The 24,779-nt window shown below is 39.5% G+C and overlaps 1 protein-coding gene across 3 annotated transcripts in view; it reads left to right on the top strand.

Moving 5' to 3' along the window:
- The window catches only part of STXBP5 (syntaxin binding protein 5), a 181,957-nt gene that overhangs the window by 54,104 nt on the left and 103,074 nt on the right, over nt 1–24,779 (top strand). For all 3 annotated transcript variants that reach the window (XM_075554419.1, XM_075554420.1, XM_075554421.1), the window contains exons 5-8: nt 16,107–16,241; nt 17,698–17,761; nt 19,829–19,912; nt 23,169–23,292. In XM_075554419.1, coding sequence (XP_075410534.1) covers nt 16,107–16,241; nt 17,698–17,761; nt 19,829–19,912; nt 23,169–23,292 — 407 coding nt within the window. The remainder of the gene's footprint in view (nt 1–16,106; nt 16,242–17,697; nt 17,762–19,828; nt 19,913–23,168; nt 23,293–24,779) is intronic.

Here is a 24,779-nt window from a genome sequence, read left to right as displayed (position 1 = left end):
GCTGAAAATCCATATAACACACACAGTTGATGTGTGGCTTTATGGCTAAACAGGTTTCAGCAGAGCCTCCCACTAAGGTGGGATTAGGAAAAAGGCCAAGACTTTCCTTCTGAAAATCAGCCATCAGAAACCCGATGGAGCACAGGGGCTGCTCTATGATTGTGTAGAACACAGTTGTAGCGTCACCTTGCTATGAGGACCAAGTTGATGCTTGCCAGCAACAACCTTGCATTTAATGTTCTAGATTTACCCCACTGTGCGACCAGGGCTCCTTAAAGACAGAAGTTCAAAGACACATAGTCTGTATGGTTGGACAGATGGATATGCGGAATGTGCCCAAGAATCAAAACCTAGTACCATCAAGTTAGTTCTGACTCATTGCGCCCTATGTAGGATTTCCAATACGGAATTTTTATAGGAACAATCTTTAGGCTTGCTGTATCTCCCCGGTAGCATCTAGTGAATTTGGACTACAAATTTGTTGTTAGAAGCCCAGTGCCTAGCCCACATTGCCACCAGGGTGTTCTGTCTTGCTCTCTCTCTCTCTCTTTCTCATCCACACACTCTCTTTCTCTCTCACACACACATTCTCTCTCTATGTATACATACATACGTATATATATATATGTATATATATATACACACATGTACATACCACAAGCTTTTAAAAGTTTGTGCAAAAATGGAATTAGAAGGTAATGCTTCCATAGAGAATGTGAAGCATTCTTCTGTATGAGTGTGGTTGCATGTTGATGTATAGCTGTGCATGGGTGCAGGCCTGAGAGGACACACGTGGCACTACAAACAGAAAAGGATCTACTAGGTCAAGGACTGTGTGAAACTTGTTCTGAAATGGAGGCAGAGTGGTCCGTGATTCAGAATATAGGTAAGTTGCAATGACTTAAAGACCTAAATGCAAAATAACACAGAAAAACTGAGTAAACACACTCGGAAGAAAATGATATAGGGGATATCTGAAAGACCCAGGAATGCGTAATGCCACCCACAGGGCAAAAACTAGACGTGAAAGGAGATGTCCATTTATAGTAACATTTTAATATTCTACGTGACGGAATTTCTAGAAGGTTAAAATACAAGCCCCATCCACCAGGCACTGATGGTTAAGAAAACATGATTCAGAGTAATGTTTTTAATGTAACCCATTTGAAAGACAGTGACTACCTTCACCCCCAGTTTTCCTATCTTACTTATGCATTTTGTGGATTGGATGGAAAAATATGGAAGGATATAGTCCAGGTTGATGATGTGTCTTAAGGGGAGACTAAATTTTGGGGAAGGCGAAATCAGTAAGTGGTTAGGGGGGAGTGGCAGGCCTGATAGGGAACGATCAAGGGTAAGGTAACGTAAAGAAGAGGTATAACTATAACCCAGGTGGGGACGGAGCATGATAGTGGGGCAGGAGAAAAGTCAAGGGAAATAGAGGAAAGAGCTAGGAGGCAAAGGGCATTTATAGAGGTCTAGACAAAGACATGCACATGCAAATATATATATATGAGGAAGGGGAAATAGACCTATGTGTCTATAATTATAGGTTTAGTATTAAGGTGGCGGAAGGACCTTGGGCCTCTACTCAAGCACTCCCTCAATGCGTGAATACTTTCTTCTATCAAATTGGCATTCTATGATGCTCACCCTCCCGACACAACTGCTTAAGCCAAAGCAGGTGAACAAGTAAATGTGGTGAAGAAAGCTGATGGTACCCAGCTGTCAAAAGAGATAGTGTCTGGGGTCTTAAAGGCTTGAAGATAAACAAGCAGCCATTTAGCTCAGAAGCAACAAAGCCCACATGGAAGAACACACCAGCCTGTGTGATCACGTGGTCCCGAAGGGATCAGTTATCCGGCATCAAAGAACAAAAAATGATATCATTGACTGCACACCTTCATGATACGATCGCTGAGGACAAATGAGCGCATAAGCAAATGTGGCGAAGAAAGCTGATGGTGCCCAGCTTTCAAAAGAGATAGTGTCTGGGGTCTTAAAAGCTTGAAGGTGAACAAGCGGCCATCTAGCTCAGAAGCAACAAAGCCCACATGGAAGAAGCACACCAGCCTGTGCAATCACGAGGTGCCAAAGGGACCAGGTATAAGGCATCATCAAAAAAAAAAATCTTATCATAGTGAATGAAGGGAGAAGTGCAGAGTGGAGACCCAAAGCCCATTTGTTGGCTGCTGGAGATCCCCTCGCAGAAGGTTCTAGGGGAGGAGATGAGTCAGTCAGGGTGCGATGTAGCACCGATGAAGAATACAGCTTTCCCTCAGATCCTAAATGCTTCCCCCCCCCCCCAACTACCATAATCTGAATTCTACCTTTCAAGTCTGGATAGAGCAGAGGTTGTACACTGGTGCATATAGGAGCTGGAGGCACAGGGAATCCAGGGTGGATGATACCTTCAGGACCAGGGGCGTGAGGGGCGAGGCTGAGAGAGTAGAGGGTGAGTGGTTTGGAAAGGGGGAACTGATTACAAGGATCTACATGTGACCTCCTCCCTGGGGGACAGACAACAGAAAAGGGGGTGAAAGGAGATGCCAGATAGGATAAGATATGACAAAATAATAATCTATAAATTATTGAGGCTCATGAGGGAGGGGGAAGTGGGGAGGGAGGGGAAAAAAAGAGGACCTGATGCAAAGGGCTTAAGTGGAGAGCAAATGCTTTGAGAAAGATTGGGGCAGGGAATGTACGGATGTGCTTTATACAATTGATGTATGTATCTGTATGGATTGTGATAAGAGTTGTATGAGCCCCTAATAAAATGTTTTTTTAAAAGATAGTAAGTTTATGCTAATGCGCTAATGTGTGTTTTTGTAGAGAGAGACATTTTTTGGTGTGTGTGTGAAAGAGAGAGTTTTATATCAAAGAGGAATTGTATATTAAGAAAACATCGTAGCCTAGTCCAAATCAGGATCGTAAGTCTGATATTAGTCCATATGCCCGATACCAATCTATAAATTCCTCCTCAGACTTACACAACACATGCAATGACACAGAATGCAGGAAGATTACAGGCCACTGGGTGAAAAGTATTCTGGATCCAGTGGCAACGGAAGCATCTCAGAGAGAGATATTTTTAATAATAAAAATCTATAGACTGGAAGGTACAGTATATACATTTGCTAAATTAAAATAATCGACAGTCTGGTATAAAAATGGAAGATTGAGGGGACATCGCATAGGAAAGTCAGTAAAGAGTGCTGTGTTTCTCTTAAGTATTTGCTGTCTAAGATGCTAGTATCTTCAGTCCCGAGGGTGATGTAGTTTACCACGGAGCAGCAAGAAATCCTCCATACACTGGGGTGCCCTCTCCCAGGTGTCATTCCGAATCTCTGTGGCTCATGTGTGCTTTTCCCATTGGCTGTCGCTGCAGCTGTCTTGACACTGGGGGTTATAGATGCTGTTGTATGTAGGTCTCATTTTTATAAGAAAGTTTAATGTCATGGTTTATTTGGACATATTTCTGAAATTAATAATATTTTAAAAATTGAGATTTAATTAATAAATAATATAGTAAGTCAATATAAATGTAAACCAATTTCAAAGACCTCTGAAGCTTGTTTTGTGGAGCACTTGACATTGTGTTTCTGGGTTGCAGATGCCTATGAACATTGTTCTAACATCATGGTGACAGCTTATCCGACAAGATAAATGGGACTACAAGCAGAATGGAAGTCCTTTGAGTGGGTTTATAAATTGCTTTCCACAGACTCTGCTGTTATTTGTAATATGATTCTAGCATTTATTAATGAAAACTTCCATTTCATTTAATAAGACTGTATAAGGTGAAAGTAATTTATGACACGTCAAATAATACCCCACTCTTTCATATTTCCTTAAACCATTCATTCATTTGGCAAATATTGGTGGGTTTCTTAGTTCATGAAGATACCATCACAAATTCTGCAGAGACATCAGGCCATAGTTCACTAAGGGACATGACGTGGTAAAGCACAGTGCAATGGAAACACTGTGTAAAATGGATGCATTGGCATTTTCTACACAAAACTTTAACGATTTGCCAGGAAAAAGGATGTGTCAGCATGTTACAGGAATTTTAGTTGAAATGTTAGAGTGGACCCCGCGTGAACAGAGCTGCAGGGTTCGTAGAGATTTACTCTGCTGACAGGGACTTTCTGTCCTGTTCAGAGGCATAAAGTCATGATGGATTCTCACATCTTAGGTCAGTGCATCTAGTTAAACATCCTTAGCTATCAAGTTCAATGTAGATAACTTTGGAAAGCTAGAGTGTTCTAGCTTTTATATAAGAATGTTACATTTTCATCACCACACACCCATTTTAGCACATGAACTGAAAAGCATGATCTTGATATGATAAATGAGTGTTTTTATTGTCATAAATGGTTTGTTGGATGTGAAACCCGGTGACACAGTGGTTAAAATGCTCCTCTGCTAACCCCCAAGGCTGGTGGTTTAAGGCCACTAGCCACACTGTGAGAGAAAGATGGGGCAGTCTGCTTCCATAAAAGATTACAACCTTGGGAACCATATAGGATAGTACAACTTAGCTCTGTAGGGTCACTATGAGTCAAGAGTGTACTAGACAGCAATGCTTTGGGTTTTTGTTTTCTGTTTTATAGCCCGCCATGTAGATAATTTTCAAACTTTGTACCTTAATTTCCTTGCTAAATGAATTCAGGTTCAATGCATGTGGTAGTTACAGAATTTCATGTCAACTTGAAAAATAGGTGTAGGGGTGGAGTCTAGCCTGTCAATCAGGTCATAGCTTGTTGATGTCTCCTTGTGGGTGTGGCCTTCTCACGAGGATTCTGGGAACTTCCTCTCTTCCTTTCTGGAGGTGGGATGCTCTTTCTCTCTGTTTCACCTTCCTGTTGAGGAGCCCTCCTCAGAGAGCTGGAGGAGCCACATGGAGACCCATGCCCGTGCTGAGATGCTTCCACTGCCACTGGATCCACAGAGTTTCCACCCAGTGGCCTGTGATCTTCCTGCATTCAGCATCATTGTGAGTGGCTACATGAATCTGAAGAGGAATTTATGGACTAATATTGGACATATGGACTAATACTGGACCTATGGACTTGATCTGGACTGGGCTGGGATATTTTCTCAGTATACAATTGCTTTTTGATATAAAGCTCTTTCCTATACATATATGGATGTCCCTGGATTTGTTTCTCTAGTCAACCCAGTCTAACATTGTGGTACCTTGGGAGTGGGGTACTAGAGAACAAATCACAAAGATGGAGAGTGGATGCTTGTTTGACATCTGCCTTATGGCAGTTTTTCTTTGACTAGTCAGATATCAGATATGGTCACACTGTTTACTTGATTCTTTTCTAAAAAGTACATGAGAAGTGAAAGTTTTGATTCATAGAAGTTGTTTTAGGTTCTTCTTGTCTGAAATAGTGAAAATAAATGTTATAAATGTGAATCTTGAGCTCAGGGGGCAAAATCGCCCCTTGAATTTCTGAGACCGTGCTGCTTAGTCAAAAGTGGCTGACAGAAAGCCTTTCCCTAGCTTGATACAGTCAGAGGGCTAAGGTCACATTTTGTTTAGATACGAATTAAGGATAGAATTTGACTTTTAATAATTGAGTTTAGAACCTGGCTGTAATGGGCTTATTCTGTTTTCTGATAATTGTTTTTTGTAATAATGATTGATAAAATGATTATTGGGAAGTATAAATAGAAATTCACTGTCTTCAGCCATCAATTTAAATCTTTAAATGGGTTAGGCCATGCCTTCAAGGAAGCTCTGAAAGGATAAGCCCCACCCAGTGCCTTCAGTGCTTAGATCATTAATATTTGAAGAGACTTTCCTAGGGGACTGATGACAGACTGAAGGTAAAAAGGAGCCCTTTGGCTTTTTGGATTTTGAACTAGTTTGTGTCTGAAGCTGGACAAATTGGAGCCATGAAAGAACACCACTCTAGGACGAACGTTAAAGGGAGCCTGTGGGCACCTTGAAATGCTTGCTAGGTGACCACCTTTGATTCAGCTGTTGAGTAGAAGTGGGAGAAATGCAGCAATAAAGAGAAGGGTTGAATCTGGCCACTGATACCCCTGCACCTGGTTCATGGGGACTAGAGAAGATGAGAGCGGGTCGGTTGGTCTGAAGCTCATGACCTAGCCCAAAGGAAGCTAGGGTTGTTGAGAATTCGAGAGGGGACCCATGGTCTAAGGGCAAGGCAGCCAATGGGCAACCGCGTGAGGCTAAGTGAGGCATCCCATATTGCTTTGACTAGATCGTGACTAGATGAAGAAAGATATTTGAGCCTGTGAATTGGTACAAATTGCTGCTGACTTACGAATGGTCTATACCGATTTGACTTTGCCTATGGATGGGGACTCACAAGGTTCCAATTGAATTGAAGATTCCTCACAGCAATGAACATGCTTGTCCTTTCAGAGCACTGGGTCGATTTATAAGTGGTTGATAGATAAGTGGATGCCCAAAATGGGGAGGATAGACATGAAGTGGCTGGCTTACATACTTTTATGGGTTGGGAATATGTTGATAGAATTATAGTATTATGGTTTAGGTGTTCACATAACTACAATTGTTAACATAGAATATTTTTGTTTTGCTGTTTACAGAGTATTATGTTTGGGCATATTTTCAGTTGTATGCATTTTAGTTTTATCCTGTTAAGTACAACTATGATTTTTAAATTGTTCTTGTTTTAAAAGTTATATATGACTAAAGAGTTGTGCAAAGGTGTCAAGTTGACAAGGGGTGGTCTGTCTGTGGTAGTTATATAATTTCATGTTCAAGTTGGTAAGTGTAAGGGTTAAGTCTAACCTCTCAAGTAGGTCACAGCCTGCTGATGCCTCTTTGTGAGCGTGGCTTTCTCATGAGGAATTTAGGAACTTCCTCTCTTCCTCCCTGGAGGTGGGACACACTCGCTGTTCACCTTCCTGGAGCTGGAAGAGTCATGGGGAGAACTGTGTCAGTGCTAAGATCCTTCCGTCACCACTTGATCCACAAGACTCAACCCACCAGCCTGTGATCTTTCTGCATTTGGCATCATTGCAAGTAGCTACATGAGTCTGAAGAGGAATTTATGGACTAGTTTCACACAAATGGGCTAATATCGGACTTAGGGACTTGATCTGGACTGGGCTGGGATGTTTTCTCAATATATAATTACTCTTTGATATAATCTACTTTTCTATACATATATGAATATTCCTGCATTTTTTAAATCTAGTCAACACAGTCTAACACAATGCAGGAATGGAAACTATAAATTTTAAGCATAAAGGGATTTCATACTAACCTGTAGCTGTTTATATATCCAGAATTGCATAGTGGTTTAAGCATTGGGTTAACAAGGATGATGAGACATCGTCTTACCTAGTTTGGACGTGTTGGTAGGAGAGACCAGTCCCTGGAGAAGGACATTATGCTTGGTGCAGTAGAGAGGCAGCAATAAAGAGGAAGGCCCTCAAGACAATGGATGTACACAGTGACTGCAACAATGGGCTCAAGCACAGGAACAGCTGTGAGGATGGGCAGGACTGGGCAGTGCTTTGTTCTGTTGTGCATAAGTTTGGTGTGGGTTGGAATTGACTTGGCACCTAACAACACAACAATAGCAACAGCAACTGTTAACCTAAGTGCCTCTCCCCACGCTGTGCTTCTCACCATGAGTATGAGTGTCTTTCGTGGACAGCAGAAGCAGTCACGGGAAGATGGTTGCTTCCTCACATCTGCCTCAGAGCATCCATGGTTGTTGGTTTTAGGTGCCTTGAGTCATTTCTGACTCATAGCAACCCTAGGACAACAGGACAGAACCCTACCAGGTCCTGTGCTATCCTTACAATTGTTCTTATGCTTGAACCCTTTGATGAAGCCAGTGCCAATCCATCTCCTTATGGCCTTTTCCTCTTTGCCCCGTCCCGTCCCCCCCCCCCACACACTTTAGCAAGCATGATCCTTCTCCAGGGACTGGTCTCTCCTGACAGCATGTATGAAATATATGAGATGAAGTCTTGCCGTGTATGTATCTGAACATCCATTAGTAGAAACTTAATCTCATCTAGAACCCTTGTTGCTGGAGAGTTAAAAATATTAAGCTGTGCCTTTCCTGCTTCTGTGGTACAGGAAGGCACATAGAATGCGGTGGAAATGGATGTTAAGTACCAATTGACCAACTCTAGCACACTTCTTATCTCTACCTCCTTTTCCTAGATGTATATATGTCACTAGAGATGCCATTGATGTTGCCTAAGAAGCATTAATTGAATTCTGTCTTCTAACACAGTGCTTACTTTAAAAAAATGCTAATGATCTCATTGTCTGTGACTTTACAAATCTTGTTGGAATTGATTTGACAAATGATAATGGGCTAAATTAGACAATGAGGATGAAAGTAGATGACGTAAGTCAAAAAATCTCTGCTGTTACTTTGTTAATTATCATAGTAAGTACACCATTCTCTTTAGTTCATTTAACCAGAGCACTTGTGAGGTGTTAGGTGCTGTGACATTTGCTGAGAATATAAAAGCAATGACATATTTTCTCATGTACTGGACTAATGCGGTGGTGACATGACATCTAGATGAGCCTACTAGCTTATACCCTTTAAATAGATTAAATTATAAATGCTAATCATCTATGTGTTGTACTTATTCTTATGACCTTGGTTATGGACGATTAATTACCTGGCAGAGAAAGTTGATAATAGGAGAATCTTCCAAATATGATGCTTGTTGGTTTTTATAATATTTGAAAAGCTATTACTAGGCTAATGAATGAATAGAATGTGTGTGTGTGTATGTGTCTGTCCTGTCCTATACATATACCATATGTATACACACACACCTATCCATAGCACATAGCATACATTTTTAAGTCTTTAAGCAAAAATGAGAATTATGTCCCCTGTAATACCATGTGTACATATGTTAACCAGAGTCATGTTGTTATTAGGTGCCTCCCAGTTGCATCTGACCCATAGCAACCTCTGCACAAACAGAAAGAAAAACACTGCCTGGTCCTGTGCCATCCTTATAACTGTCCTATGCTCTAACCAATTGTTGTAGCTACTGTGTAAACCAGTGGTTCTCAACCTTCCTAACGCTGCGACCCTTTCATCCAGTTCCTCATGTTGTGCTGAGCCCCAACCATAACATTATTTTCGTTGCTTCTTCATCACTGTAATTTTGGTACTGTTGGAAATCAGGTGACCCCTGTGAAAGGGTCGTTTGACCCCCAAAGGGATCGTGACCCATGGGCTGAGAACCGCTGGTAGAAACCCATCTCTTGGATGGCCTTCCTCTGTTTCGCTGCCCCTGTACTCTGCCAAGCATGAAGTCTGTCTCCAGGGACTGGTCTCTTCTGACAGCATGACCAAAGTATGTAAGCCGATGTTCTTCCCTCCTTGTTTAATGGTATGCTAAGGGGGTTCAGCTTATCCATTCTAAGGCACCTTTTCAGATATACATTAATATGCTACTTATAAAACATTCATTACTAGTATGTATACAATCAAGAAAATTTTAGCTGTCTGAGTTATATTATATAATGTACCAGCTATCTATTGCTGCGTCACAAAACATTTCAAAAAACGTAAAGGCTAAAATAATGACCATTTTGTTTGGTCACAGTTCTGTGGGTCAGTGATTTGGGTCAGGCTCCCTTGTACGCATTCATGCACCTGCAGACATCTGGTGGCTCAGCGGGCTTAGGTGATGTGGCTTGCATCACTTGTCTCGTGGTTGATGCTGGCTTGGGACTGAGCCAGTGTCTCCATTAGGCTTCATCACATAGCGCCTGGGTTCCAAAACCTTGAGAAAGAGAGTAAACATGTTGTTGTATTTAAATAATTCTCTCTGTATTAAAGTGAGCAATGGATTATGCAGTTGCACTGAGTAAGTCAGTAGCTACTGCTTTCATAGAGTGGAGAATAATGAAGAATTGCCAACAGTAGAACAGATCAGTAAGTTGGCTTATTCTGTTATTACAGACAGCCAGTTATTACTTAAGGTTATTCATTTTGAAATGCAAACTTTCCAAATGTTTTGCACTATTTGTATTTTAAGGCATGTTTCAAATTAGTTACTTTGTATTACGATTTTTCTGTGGTATTATTAATTTCATAATCAGCATGCCCTCTTTATAGCTTTGCCTACTTCACAGAGCTAAAATTTGCTTACACCTTCAATTGTTGGAACAGCATCATCAGTGTTAGGAGATTATTAATATGATAGAGAAAACCAGCGTTATCCAACTGGTCTGTTACTCAAATTTATGTACCAACCACCAATGCCAATGGTGTAGGAATGAATACTTTTACCAACTTTTTTAGTCTGAAAGTAATTACATTCACTCAGATGCATTGATAATTCATGTTGACCGGCATGCAAAAGTTGAAAGAGAAGAAAGGGCAACTGTACACATGAAAGTCACTGGATGGGATATACAGACATCAAATCAGCTATGCCTGTGGAGAGAGATAATGAGAAAGTTCAGCACTGTTAGTTAGAACACCCCAGGAACATAATTATGGAACAGATCGTCAGTTGCTCAAGTGCAAGTTCAAATTGAAGCTTTAAAGACTAAAGGAAGTGTATGGGAGTCAAAGGATAGCATGGAATATAGAACTGCTAGGCTATTATGTCATTGCTAACTCAGAGCAACCCTACAGGACAAAGTAGACCTTCCCCGGTGAGTTTCCACGCCTAGAACTCTTCCCAAGAGTAGAAAGCCCCATCTTTTCCCCGAGACTTTGAGTACCGGTAGGTCGCACCTGAATCTAGAGTCAGTTTCAAGAACGGATTTGACACACTGACGATAACCAAAGACAAGCAGAATTGTGGGGTGCCATTATGGACATCATACGTGAAGAAACCAAAAACCAAACTCAGTGCCATCTATTCAATTCTGACTCATAGCAACTCTGTAGGACAGGGTAAGACTGCCTCTGCGGGTTTCAAGACTGTACCTTTTTATGGGAATAGAAAAACTCATTTTTCTACCTAGAAGTGACTGGTGACTTCGCTGACTGATGCATAGCCTACTATGCCACCAGGGCTTCATCCAAAAGATAGGAAAGAATGATAAAACAGTTGACATAAGACACTCTGACACTTGTTCTTAAACATAGAGTTGCTAAAGAGAATGTAAGACATGGAGACCAAGGAAGAAAAAGGAAAATGCCAACAGGATGAATTCAAAGTGTGCCTCAAGAAGACAGAGCATTAATAAGGACATGTGCAAGGACCCAGAGTTAGAAAGCCTAAAGTCTTTTCTAAAATGGAGTTACAAAGGGAAGCTTGAGTTGAACTGTTGAAGGATTCTATGGGGAAACATTTAACAATGTGGGAATATCAAATAACGATAAAGGAATATACAAACTCACTCTACAAAAAATAACTGCTTGACTTTCAGCCATTTCAAGGGGGAGCATATGATTTATTAATCATGCTACTGAAGGAAGAAATCCTTGTTGAAAAACAAGGCTCCAGAAATTGATGGAATTCCAATTGAGATGTTTCAATCCATGACTACTATACTGGAGGGAAAAGCTCACCTGTCTATGCCAAGAAATGTGAAAACAGCTACCTGAGCAACTAGTTGTGATGCCTGCTATATCTGTGATCCAACCGAATGTGGGTGTTACATGGCAGTATCACACGCTGAAGATGATTTTAGAAGGACTGCAGCAGTTCATCATCAGGGAACTGACTGCCTGACATTCAAGCCAGATTCAGAAGAGGATGTGGAATGAAGACTGTCATTGCTGGTACTGGATAGAATTGGCTGAAAGGAAATAATATCAGAAAGATGTTTACCTAGGCTTTATTGACTGTGCAACGGCATACAAATGTGTGGCTCATTACAACTCGTGCACAACATTTCAAGGAGTGGAAATTCCAGAATATGTCAGTGTGCTCCTGTGAGACCTGTACTAGTCCAGGAGACAGTCAGGCAATTAGAATGGGAATATTTGCCTGCTTTTAAATGCAGGCAGGTGAATATCAGGATTGTACTTTTCATCATGTTTATATAGTGTATTAGGCAAGATTCTCTTATAGCAAAAAGCAATATAACAGCAAATTAGTCCGCTCCGCAGTACAGAGAGCTCAGTCTACCTCACACAGCCACTAGCCCAAGGCCGAGGAAGCAGACAGTAGGAAGATGAAGTGCCATGGTATAGCAGAGGCAGGTAGCATGGTGAAGCAGTTCGTGGTGGAGCTTCACTGTGTAGTGGTGCACAGTGGTTGCATGGAGTGGTGCCATGACAAGCAGATCAGCCCACAGGCAGCAGACACAGCAAGGTGGGGTACTGCCATGGTGTGGAACAGCATGTTACAGCAATGCAGCCCACCATGGTCCACGGCTGTCTTGACCAGGTGGAGCAGGGCACCGCATGGCCCATACGTTTCACAGTACATGTGATGAGGCAGGGCAGCTGGATTAGGCAGTGTGCTGGTTCTACCAGCAAAGAGAGAGAGATGGGGGCAGCTTCCAGAGAGCCATATGTCTCAGTTACACCTCCAAAGGAGGTTATCAGATTGCGACCTGATTGACAGGCTAAACTCCACTCATATCTTCTTCTGCCATGTTGGCACACAAAAGAACCCTATCACATATAGTATGAATGTTGAACAAATTAGCCAAGATATTGGACTAGATGAAGAATTCAGCATCAGGATTAGAGGAAGACTCATCACCAACTTGCTTGGACCCAATCTTGCTTGGAATCAAAGACTTTGTCTCTCATACTATCAGGACATATTATCAGGACCCAACAGTTCCCTAGAGAAGGATATTATGCTTGGTAAAGTAGAGGGTTGGTAAAAAATTAAACGATCCTCAACAAGATAGATTGACACAGTGGTTGTGACAAAGGGCTCAGAAATAGCGGTGCTTTTGAGGATGGTATAGAACCAGAAAGTGATTCACTCTGTTGTACATAGGATCACTAAGAGTCAGGACCGACTGTAAGAGACCTAACAAGCTGATGTACTACATATTTTGTCTTATTTGATCCTGAGATGAATACCTTGAAAGTTCCCACGTGATAATTCCTCCCCACTTGCATTCTCTCTCAGACCGCTTGTCTCCAGCAACCATTGACCTGTTTTCTCTCACTGTAGATTAGTGTGAATTTCCTAGGATTATGTATAAGTGGAATTATATAGTATGTCCTCATTTTTGTCTGGCTTTTGTCAGTGTCATTATTTTGAGATTCATCAGTACTTTTGCATCTATCAGTAAGGTCCCTTTTTATTGCCAGTGTTTTCCTGTATGTAACACAGTTCATAGTACAGTTTAATCATCTCACCTGTTGGTAGACAGAAAAGCTGTTAAAGCACAGTTATGTATACCTCTTTGGTTGATGCATTTTTCTCTCTTTTGGGTCACTAATGTACATTATATGATAATCTTGTGTAATAGACATTCAGGAAATAAATATGAAATAAAATATATTAAATGTTTGTGATTGACTCAATGGCAGCAACAGTAAAGAGTTAAATTATATATGTACTGTATACACGCATGACATTATGTTTCCTCAAACCAAATCACTGCCATTGAGTTGATTTCAATTCATAGTGAATATTCATAATGAATAGGGCAGAGATTTCTGAAAACAGAACTGCCCCCATTGGGTTTATGAAGCTGTAAATCTTTATAGAAACAGAAAGCTTCATCTTTCTGTCACCTAGCATCTGGTGAGGTCAAATTGCTAAACAGCTCAGTACATAACCGATGGTGCCTCCAGTAAGGGGTTTCAGAAGTTCATGGTAAAATGGCATTATCGTTGTGTGTTCGACAGGGTTCTCTAGAGAAACAAAACCAGAATGCTAATAATTATTTATATACACACACACACACAGAGATAGATTGATATATAGCATAAGAAATAAACAGTTAATTACTTTATAAAGCTGTACAAGTGGCTCAGTGCAAGTCACTCCCATGAGACACTTGTGAGACACTGGTAGTCCTTCAAGTCTTGAGGGCCACCGGGTAGTCCTCTGTAGAGCAATTCAGGCTATCCAGGCACAGGCAGCAAACAGCAAGGCAGGTCACCAACAGTCAGCCAGATGACAGGGCCTGACAGTCCCCAGCTCAAGAGATGTAAATTCCAATGGTGTGATGAAGCAGGTCTTGAAGGAACTTCAAATTACGACACAATCCATGGGTAGGTGTCCCACAGGTAGTGTAGATTGCAAATTTAGGCATGGAGCAAGCCAGGCAGCCGCACACTGGTCAGATGATCAAAAAGCAACAGGCAAGAAAGGTGAGGCTTGCTGAGCCATTTATCTCTCTGCCTTTCAATTTACCCCACATGTGTTTATCGGCCAGGTTGGCACAATAAACTAACTACATCAGGTTGCATTCAGTTTCTCCAAAAACTCTTTAACATTCCTTCATAGAAAAGGATGAGTCAAAAGGTACTGCTTTAAAATAATAAACACACAAGTCATTAATCAAAAATAACAAAAGGTGAGGTCCCCTGATAGGCTTTTCCTCTGAGTCTATGCACTTCTGAAGCATCCCTTCCCTCTCTCTGACCCTGAGCCCAAGGCACTCTGTACTGTTCAGAGCATACCTCCCCAAACCGGCAGCTAGGCATCCGCACAGCGCTCGGAGTGTATTCCTCTTATAGATTCTTGGCTTTTGGAAACAAAAAAGAAGACTGAAGACTCAAGATCAGGCATGTGGGTAACTGGGCTAGGGTTTCCCAATGAAGTTCTCACAGGATCGTCCTTTACCAGAGAAGAATGAGCAGATGAAATGGGAGGGAAAGTTCTCAGCACAACTTCCCTGGCTCTTTCTCACCAGTGCAATTTTCTATTTTCTTAACATTTCTTCCTGATAAGCCTGCATGATTTTCCTGTGCCCTTTGAGAATATCTATCACGGCTGCCTTTTAGGAATTCTGAAACACAGTGGACATAATCTTCTAACTGACTTTTCTGCTTCGAATTTTACTGGCTCAGCACATCCTCAAGGAAACCAGTTTTTAATTGACCTTTCTTTTGAAAGCACCCATTCACTGATCACAGAGACATAGGTTGAGCATATTTTGTATGGAAGGAACCCATGCAGTTAAGAACTGGAACCCTATAGCAATGTGCATTGACTCATTCACAAACTAACATAAGTATTTAGTACATACTATATACTAAAAGGAGCCCTGGTGACCCAGGGGTTACATGTTGGCCTGTGATCCATGTCAACAGTTCAAAACCACCAGCTGGTCGAAGGGAAAAACACAGGGGCTTTCAACTGGTTACTGCTTCCTAGAGGGTGGCTCGGAACTGGCCTGGGTTTTGTATCCACGAGTCTATGTCGCAGCACACATTTAATGAAAGTCATTCCCTTACTTGGTACAACATGCTACTTCTGACTAAAACTGTGCACAACGGAAAAGGTGAGGCACTTCCTGTTCTTTGCCTTGAAATCAAATAAGCTAGAGTAGAAAATGTCTGCGTTTTGGGAACCGTGGTGAAAGTTTAGTACATGGATATAAATTACTTTAAGGATTACTTCCATGTACCAGAGCATAGGAGGGAAGCGGGTAAATATACTTCAAATTCATAATGTACATCCGAGTACAAAAACTCTCTACCCTTTAGGAGTTTGCAAGTTAGTGAGGAAGATAGACCTTTAATATCATATGAGGCAGGACAGAGGAGGTGGTATTTGACGTGGATCATGCACAGAAGAAGGATAGCAATGGGGCAGCGCAGTAAGGAAAGGTACAGAAATGGATTCGGGTGCTTTGTGGTGCCTAAAAATACCTTGGTTTTCAAAGTGATATGAGTCTTGTGACATGAAGGTTGAGCTTGTGATGTGCCCAGGTTATACAGTTAGTGAATGACATAGCCAGGTTTGCTTTTACTGCACATTCTAACTTCAAATGTCATCACCCCCCCATAATGCCATGCTATTTATAAACTGTATTGCCTTATTTCTTGCTCTTAAGTTGATTGGCTATTACTAGATATTATTCACAACAAATAGGTAAATCCGAAAACAACATGCAGTTTTCTGATTTTTCTAAATTACAAGCATCATGATTGGCCCTCTATAAAATAATTCACAGCATTTTTCTGATTTCCTTTGGAATATCTTTTCTTTTTCAGGGTAACATTTTGCCATCTGCCTTTCCAGAGTAAGTGGCTCTATGTGGGCACTGAACGAGGTAATATACATATTGTCAACGTGGAGTCTTTCACGCTCTCAGGCTACGTCATTATGTGGAATAAAGCCATTGAACTGTGAGTTTGAACAAGTGTTCCATTTCTGAAAGTATCAATATGCTATATGAAAATACCATTTTTAACAACCAGTCAGTAATCCATTGAAATAACAAATATAATAAAATAAGAAATATGTTTCTAGAGGATTGTGTTATTAAACACAGATTTATTACTCTCTTTTGTAAGTGTAAATGCTGTGTATATTATACCTGCACACCCATTATATGTGCATTTGTTAGTATTTGTACGAACTACAGCACAAGTTAATGCGGCAATCTTTATCTGACTAGGTACAAAGAACTTGCTCTTTTCTGTGCATTTACCCTGCAATGGTTCTTTCCGTGCTGGCCACGGCCTGCCGCACTGATTTACTGCTACTCACCACAGAAGGGTTGCCAGGGATATTTGAAGGATTCTGACCTTAACCATTACTTGATACGGTGTAATAGTTAACAAATATCACGTTAAGGTTTGCTATAGTTGACGTAGTGCAGAATTTGCTTGAAAGTTCATTTTATTTAGTTTTGATACAGGATCTTGTCATTTTTGTATCTTATTCTGCAAATTTGTTTTTCCATTATTCAGGTACAAAAATCTAAGCTTACGAATCTCTCTTCAGTATTTTATCCTTGGGGCATTTGTAACTCGGTACATAAAGATAGTTGTATGACCTGTCTTTAAAGTAATGTGTGGGTGCCGCTGTAATAGTGTTGAAAGCCTCATTTTCCAGAGAATGGAGGGAGGTCAGTACCATACGACCAGTCCCTTCTTGCGTGAATTTCGCATTTGTTCTTTGAAGGGATTCTAATGTGTAGCGGGTAGAACCAACATCGGTGTTTGTATAACTGTACAGATGAGTGATCCCTGTGAAGTGCAATGGTCTCTCCCCGTAGGAGTTTAGAATAGGACTGTGCTTATCCCTACTGTGTTAGCATTCTTTCAACGATATTCTTATCTGCAGGGCTGCTTTTGATCACACGTGTAAGTGGCATTGCTTTTGTAAGTGGACTGTATGACTAGAGTGGGATGTGTGTTCTTTCCACTGTGAGGCTGACATGCCTCATCAGAAGCTAGAATTTACACTGTAATTATTACCCTGCAAGTAAATGTAAACATTTTAGCTGCTCCTTCATTTTAGAGTATTAACTCTGAAAATTATACAATGGGATAGATTTTTGTACTGAAACTTTGGCTACATTGAAGACTTTTTCCTGTATAGAAAGTATTTTAATTGTAAAATTTGCTGGCATACATCAACTTAAGCGTTACCATTCCCCCTCCCCCTGGCTACTTTGATACATATTAAGAATTACGTTTCCATTATTGATCATCTGTCATAATAGATACTCATTTTCATTCATTTATTCTTATTGTAAAGGATATATACTGGCAATTGACAGTTTCAATTACTCTAAAGTTTGCAAAGGTAGACATAATACTAACTTTTCTCATCTTATTAACTTTTCCCTTTTAGGTCATCTAAATCTCACCCAGGGCCTGTTGTTCATATAAGTGATAATCCAATGGATGAGGGAAAGGTAGACCTTTTCATTTTTACATCCGTAAACTCTTTTAAGACCACACTTACTGCACAATTGAATTGCTATCAAATATTATATTGTTTAGATCAGTGGTTCTCAACCTTCCTAATGCTGCAACCCTTTTTAATACAGTTCCTCATGTTGTGTTGACCCCCTCAACATCCAATTATTTTCGTTGCTACTTCATAGCTGTAATTTTGCTGCACTTCTGAATCAGGCGACCCCTGTGAAAGGGTCGTTCTTGATAACCACTGGTTTAGATACTTAGTATGTAAGGCTTAGACACTATAAAGTACAGGTAGACGAATTGGAATCATTTTTTAAAAACTCATTTTATTGGGAGTTCTTATAGATATTCTAATAATCCGTTATTCAGTGTAATTGTACAATTGCTGTCACCATCATTTTCAAAACATTTTCTTCTTATAAATTCTTTGATATCAGCTCCCCTATATCACTCTCTGTCCTAATTTAGAATCATTTATAAGTTTATAAAACTAAAAAACCTAAAACATAAGTAGAATTAAATTACTAAGATGAAAAATTACTCTTATTTAACTTAAATAGACTATTTTAAGTTTCTGCTTTTTGGTAATCTTAAACCAAACTATTATTTTTAATTCTTTTTAATATTTTAGTTATATAACATTGTGTGCATATCACATCTTACCATATATTGGAGTTGTCTTTGTATGAAGGAACTTGAAAATGTTAATGAAAACATGGCACTAAAAGATGATGGGAATTTTCCACAGACTTTTTGAAGCTCTCTTGTATCTCATTTCCTTTAATGGAGGATGTGATTTTTTTCAATACAGATGCAATTTAGAACCCTCTCTACTAAGTACATTCAATTTTTAGTATTTTGAAAATAGTTACATACATTCCAAAAAACCAAATTCACTGCCATTGATTTGATTCCAATTCATAACGACCTTATAGGACAGGGTAGAACTGACCTTGTGGGTCTCCCAGGCTGTCACGTGTTCCAGGAGTAGGGAGTCTCGTCTTTCTCCTCCCTTTCCATGTGTGACCTTAGGGTTAACTGCCCAACTCGTAATACACTGACACACACTCAACACCTAGCAACTACTAGGTGGGGTCGCCTGGGTAGTGCAATTAAGTTATTAGGAGACTCTATGGGTTCGATCCACCCAGAGACATCTTCGAAGACAGAACTGGTGCTCTACTTCTGAAAGGTCACAGCCATTGGAAATCCTATCGATTGCAGTTCTTCACTGAAACACACCAGATTGTCTTGAATCAGAGTCAAGAGCACCTGGGTTTCTGTTGCTGTTAGATTCATTTCTATTATCTCATTCAAGCCAGCCTTTTGGGAAAGTCTGTTCAATAATGATATTCTCTTCCTGTATAATTTTGTGCACTATTAATGTAAATAACTACTGGGAAATTTCTAAGAAATAGGTTAAATGAAACATCTGGATTTTCTGAAGGTTCACTTTGCCTCAGTCATTGGGAGAAATCTTGCCTGCATACTCTTTAATGCCTTTTTCTTGCCTGGCAACTGGAAACACAAAAACCTAACCAGACTGAAATTAAGTCACATGGTTAGAATTGGATGTTTTGAAAGAAACTTTCTACGAAGCATGTGATAGTAATATAGCCTTACACATATATTTTTTTCTTCTGGAAAATACTTGAGCACAACCTAAGTCTCTGTGTGGAAGCCATGGAGGGATAAATGATGGAAACTGCTCCCGTGCTAATATGGCTTGTTACTGGATTGCACTAGGAAGCTTTCTGAGCTCACTGCGTTATTCTCATATATAAATTAATGAGATTGAACAGTTAGCTGTGACTCAAAAGTGGAGCTGTTTTCCTATTCAGAAATCATTTCAAGTAGTATGCTGAGTTAAATGCCAAAAACATAGAAATTGGCATTAATTAATTTGTCGTCAGTGTTATTAGTAATTACTGATCAATTTAATTATACTTTTATATTTGAAGCACTTGAAGGACAGTAGTTACCTTTATTGTCAACACATCAATATTTCATATAATCCATGGCATTCCTAGGTAATGTGGCTCTTTCTTTTGTTTCAGCTTTTGATTGGCTTTGAATCTGGAACAGTAGTGTTATGGGACCTCAAGTCAAAGAAAGCTGACTACAGATATACATATGATGAGGTAATAATGTTATTTTTGTCACCCAAAACTGTTGTCATTTTTCTCTAGTTCAAAGCAGCTTCTCAAGGAATATAATTGGTGGTTTTAGTTCAGAGAAGCGTTATACTTGAAGTAATTTAAAATTTTTTCATTTATAATGGATATAATATTCTCATAGTGTCCTGTCAATGATTTTAAAATCTCCTTGCCCTTTTTGTGAAATAAAAAATAACAAAGCATGCAAAGAAGCCAGAAACTATGATTCATAATGAGAGGACTCCTTAAGTGGTACAAATGGTTAATGTGCTGTGCTGCTCACCGAAAGTTTGGAGAGTCGAGTCCACTGAGCGGTTTCTCCGAATGGAGGCCTGGAGAAGCACTTCCACAAGAGCCGTCTGTGAACAACCTTTTTGGAGCGGCACGCTTGTGCTCATGCACAGGGGATGCGATGAGTGGAATAGACTCACTGAAGGAGTAGAAACAGACCTAAAACTGATACAGATAGTAGAAATAAGGCTGTTAAGTACTAAGGAGGTTTCATTTGGCCAAGGTGAACAAAACACCTTAAGCATGTTGAGGAAAGTCATGGAAGACTTAGAAATACACTCCTGTGGAACTCCAAGAGAGTACCAGTAGAGCGTCTGAGAGAGAAAATATTCTGAATGAGATGATAAAGTTAGCTATTGTAGAAAAAAAGGTCAGTGGATTTAAAGACATTCCAAGTAAAAATATGAAACGAGGAAGTACAAGGCAAGGAAAAGCAACCCAATGGGCTGAGTACAACTTCAGTCAACTAATGCCCATGCAATTGGAGTCCCAGAGTGGGGGATGTGGAGAGATGATTTATTTGAAGAAATGTTTACCAGACAATTTCCAGATTTTCTGAAAACTAGAAACGTTGAGATCCACGAAGCTCACATAATCTTTAGTAAAAGAGCATAAAGAAGTGCTCAACCAGAGGAGAAACTAGAAATAATTTAATATCCAATATATACTATTTTTCCAAATCTCACAAAAATATTTAATAATTATCTTGTTAATTATCTTGTTAATACAGTAAAATACTGTCTCCTTTCTGTATTGGAACTAATATTGAAATGTTACTAAGTTGGAGTAAGGGCACAAAACCTGCACAAGCTAATACGTTATTTATATATATATATTTTTTAATTTTATATATGTAATAATTTATTAAATGTTAGAAAATTTGATTTATTATTTGATTATATGAGAATAGAAATCTACAGAGCACTTTTAATATTACCTTTCTATATATTTGTAAGTATAATAATTTGGAATAAAAATCACTATATAAAAATGTCCACTTTCTAAGTGTTTTAGCAAAGGTGTGTGCAGTGTGTGTGAAGATATATATACACAAGCACATATATACATACATATGTAAATGCAAATTATGCTACAAATGTTGCTGTTGAATGTTAAGATAAATTTTTGTCTTATTTTCTAGGAGAAAAATTATTTTTGGTATAACTTTGCTAAAAATTGTTAATGATGCATAATATAGCAGCAGATGGACTCAATATTTATATATGACATTTACTGTGAAATAATTTTAACAATACCATTTTGTTTATAAAATCCACCTTTTTGAGTTAGTGGGTTTAAATTTGATATACCCTAGCCTGCTCTATCTTTCAAAAAAACTCTTTTGAGATAACCCTCTTACTTGAGAAACACAAAGCATTGTATGCATTCTTTTCCCCAAAATCTAATAATTAAAGTATTTGTTTGTATAATAGTAGGCTTCTTTTTTAAAGATTTTATCAAAGTTGAAAATATTGATGCTATTTTAAAATTATTTTAATTTATTAACTAGCTCATAGCCTTTAGTATAGTTAAACATCTTTTTTTATTATTTTATTAGGGACTCATACAACTCTTATCACAATCTATACTACATCATTTGTGTAAAGCACATTTGTACATTCATTGCCCTCATCATCCTCAAAACATTTGCTCTCCACCTAAGCACCTGGCATCATCTTATTTTTCCCTTCCCTCCGTATAATTAAATATATTGTCCAATATTGCGAATAAATAAAACTTTTCAAATAGTATGTTATTGCTTCTTTAGAGTTATATCTTTTCTGCCCCTTACTTATAATTTTCTCTTTATCTTTAATCTCTTTTGTTCCTCCAAAACTTTTTTTTCTTTTTAAAATCATTTTATTGGGGGCTTTTACAACTGTTATCACAATCCATACATATGCATCCATTGTGTCAAGCACATTTGTACATTTGTTGCCATCATCATTCTCAAAACATTTGCTTCCTACTTGAGCCCTTGGTATCAGCTCCTCATTTTCCCCCTCCCTCCTCCATTTTATATTGCTTGTTCACTGTGACGCTTCTGTCCTCTGTTCATTCTTACTGCCTGTCTCTCACATTGCCACTTCTTGTTCAGGTGTAAATACAGTGTAATATTTTTCAGTATCAAGTAACATTTTAAGAATCTATGTGTTTGTTCCTCTGAAAAATACACAAGTCAACTCAAATGTACATATTCTTAATCTCAAATTATGCATCCACTGTATACCTCTTTATCTTCTCCTGTCAACTACACGTTTGCCCCAACCCACCTTACTTATGATTCTGAGCATGCCAGATTGGGTTTGGGAGATTTTCTGTTCCTAATTGGTTAACATAAATGCCTATTTCAGTTCCTCAAGCAAAAAAGACTAAAGAAAAAGTCCAGGTGTCATTTTTTTTAAAAAAAGCGGTTCAGAGTTCTATAATAAATTTCTGGCCAAAAGTTGTATAAATTTTCTCAGTAGTAATCATGAAGGTGGGAATAGCATGTCTTGAGGCTCAGCTTGCCATATTCTCCATAGATCTTCTCTCCATATCTATACTTTTTCCTTCTTAGAATTGTAATTTTAGAAATATTGTTCTGATCTGGCAGCGCAACTGTTTACTGTTGTTGTGTTTGCCAAAGAACTGTTGGTTGTAACTACTTGGTCGTTTATAGTCAGATATGGCTTGTTCAAAGAAACCACAGGAATACATTTTGCTTTTCTGTACCTGTCAGTAATACATGTATCAATATCAACACTTTGGAGGAATAGCAAAGCTTAAAAAGAATTACAGCACTGCCAATTTCAAATGAAATTTCTTTTGTTTTGAAAGACGCTCTAGCTATTATGGAAATGCATTTAACTTCCTGACTTCGCCTGGGCAGCTGTAAAAGCTTAAAAAAACAATTAAAAGGCAAGATGTGAATCGTTTCGAAGTGGAATTTGTCTCCTCTCCTCTGTAGGCAATCCACTCCGTTGCTTGGCATCATGAAGGAAAGCAGTTCATTTGTAGTCATTCGGATGGCACCTTGACGATATGGAGCGTGAGGTCCCCGACCAAACCTGTGCAGACGATCACCCCACACGGTAGGAGTGCAGCACTTTCAGCACCACCTAGGTGGCGTTCGGCAACAGAATGGCTTTGGTTGAACTTGTGTTTGGATTTGTCTCTTGCTTTGTTTGTTTTTCTGACAATGTGGTGAGGGTTTTTCTCAATCGGCAGTGAATTAAAAATATGCATGCATATAATGAATACTATCTAACAAACCATGTGCTGAAAACACAACCCTGTTTGTAGTTACAATTGTCGATTTGAACTCTTGGAAAACCATTTCCCTCGATATCAAGAAGTAAAATGCTGTGCGTGTTTTTGTGCTTCGGCACTTACTCTGAGCTCTTTCGGCCATAAATAATGTTACTTGCTGGTGTGTGTGGGTGTGTGTGTGTGTACCCTGTAGAGTTTGAAACATTTGGGTCACTATAGGAGATAAAGTTTTACTCTGAAATAGTGTGCTGAGGGTCCCGTTCCCAAGATGCTCCCCAAGGTCAGTGATTCACTCCGAGGATCCTCAGGACTCGGCATAATTTGTACTCATGACGATGCTATCTTATCACAGAAATACACAAAGCGAGATCAGCAAAGGAAAAACGGCACATGAGTCAAAGTCTTTAAGAAACCAGGAAGAGGCTTCCCAGAGCCCTATCCCAGTGTAGTGACACAGATGCACGTGCCAGCTGTTGGTTGTGCAATACATTTGAAAAGCTGTCTGCCGGGAATCTTGCCTAAGCCTAGGAGACCAGTGTTTGCCCTGAGGTCAGCCATTGCGATACCTCCCGCTTTCCAAACGAAAAACAGGTGCCCATTTGGCACGTACTTTATTGTTAAGGCATGGTGAATCCCTCTTACACGTGAGCGTGATGGGGAGCCCCTTGTCAGCTGAGTTCCCATATGCTAATCAAGGGCCAGCTTCACAAACAGGCTTTTCTAAAGAGAGCTGTGCTAACGTAGTTCTGTATAAGTAGTATTTACAAAACTTACAAAGATCTTTAGGGTTTTTGTTGAAAATATATTACAACATCCTTCCTTATATTTTGGCTTATTTTTTATCCCACTCAAACTTACTGACACTAAGTTGATTCCCACTTAGAGAGTCTTTGCGAGGAGTAGATAGCATCATTTTTCTCCCGCCAAGTGGCTGACGGGGAGAACCACAGATCTTGGGGTTAGCAATCCAGTGCTTATCCGACAGTGCCACCAGAATGCCTTTGGTTCCCACTCATGGTGGTCCCATTCATAAGATTTTCAGAGCTGTGATGTTTTGGAAGCTGACTGATAGGCTTGTTTCCATAAGCACCTCTAGGTGGGTGTCAATTACCAAGCCTTATGATAATAGTTGAGGTCTAGGATCTAATGAAAGAAGGAAGAAAATTGGAATCTGTCATAAAGGATATCTTTGGACACACCTCTCAACTTGATGATACTCCTAAAATTTCCTAAAATTCCATCTATGGATCTCCTAACCTCACTGGAACTTAGGAATTCGAAACACCAAAGAGATGGCAACATCATGTTC

The sequence above is a fragment of the Tenrec ecaudatus genome, chromosome 7, assembly GCF_050624435.1.
Source record: "Tenrec ecaudatus isolate mTenEca1 chromosome 7, mTenEca1.hap1, whole genome shotgun sequence".
NCBI classification, from domain to species: domain Eukaryota; kingdom Metazoa; phylum Chordata; class Mammalia; order Afrosoricida; family Tenrecidae; genus Tenrec; species Tenrec ecaudatus.
This window is presented reverse-complemented; position numbering and strand designations above follow the sequence as displayed.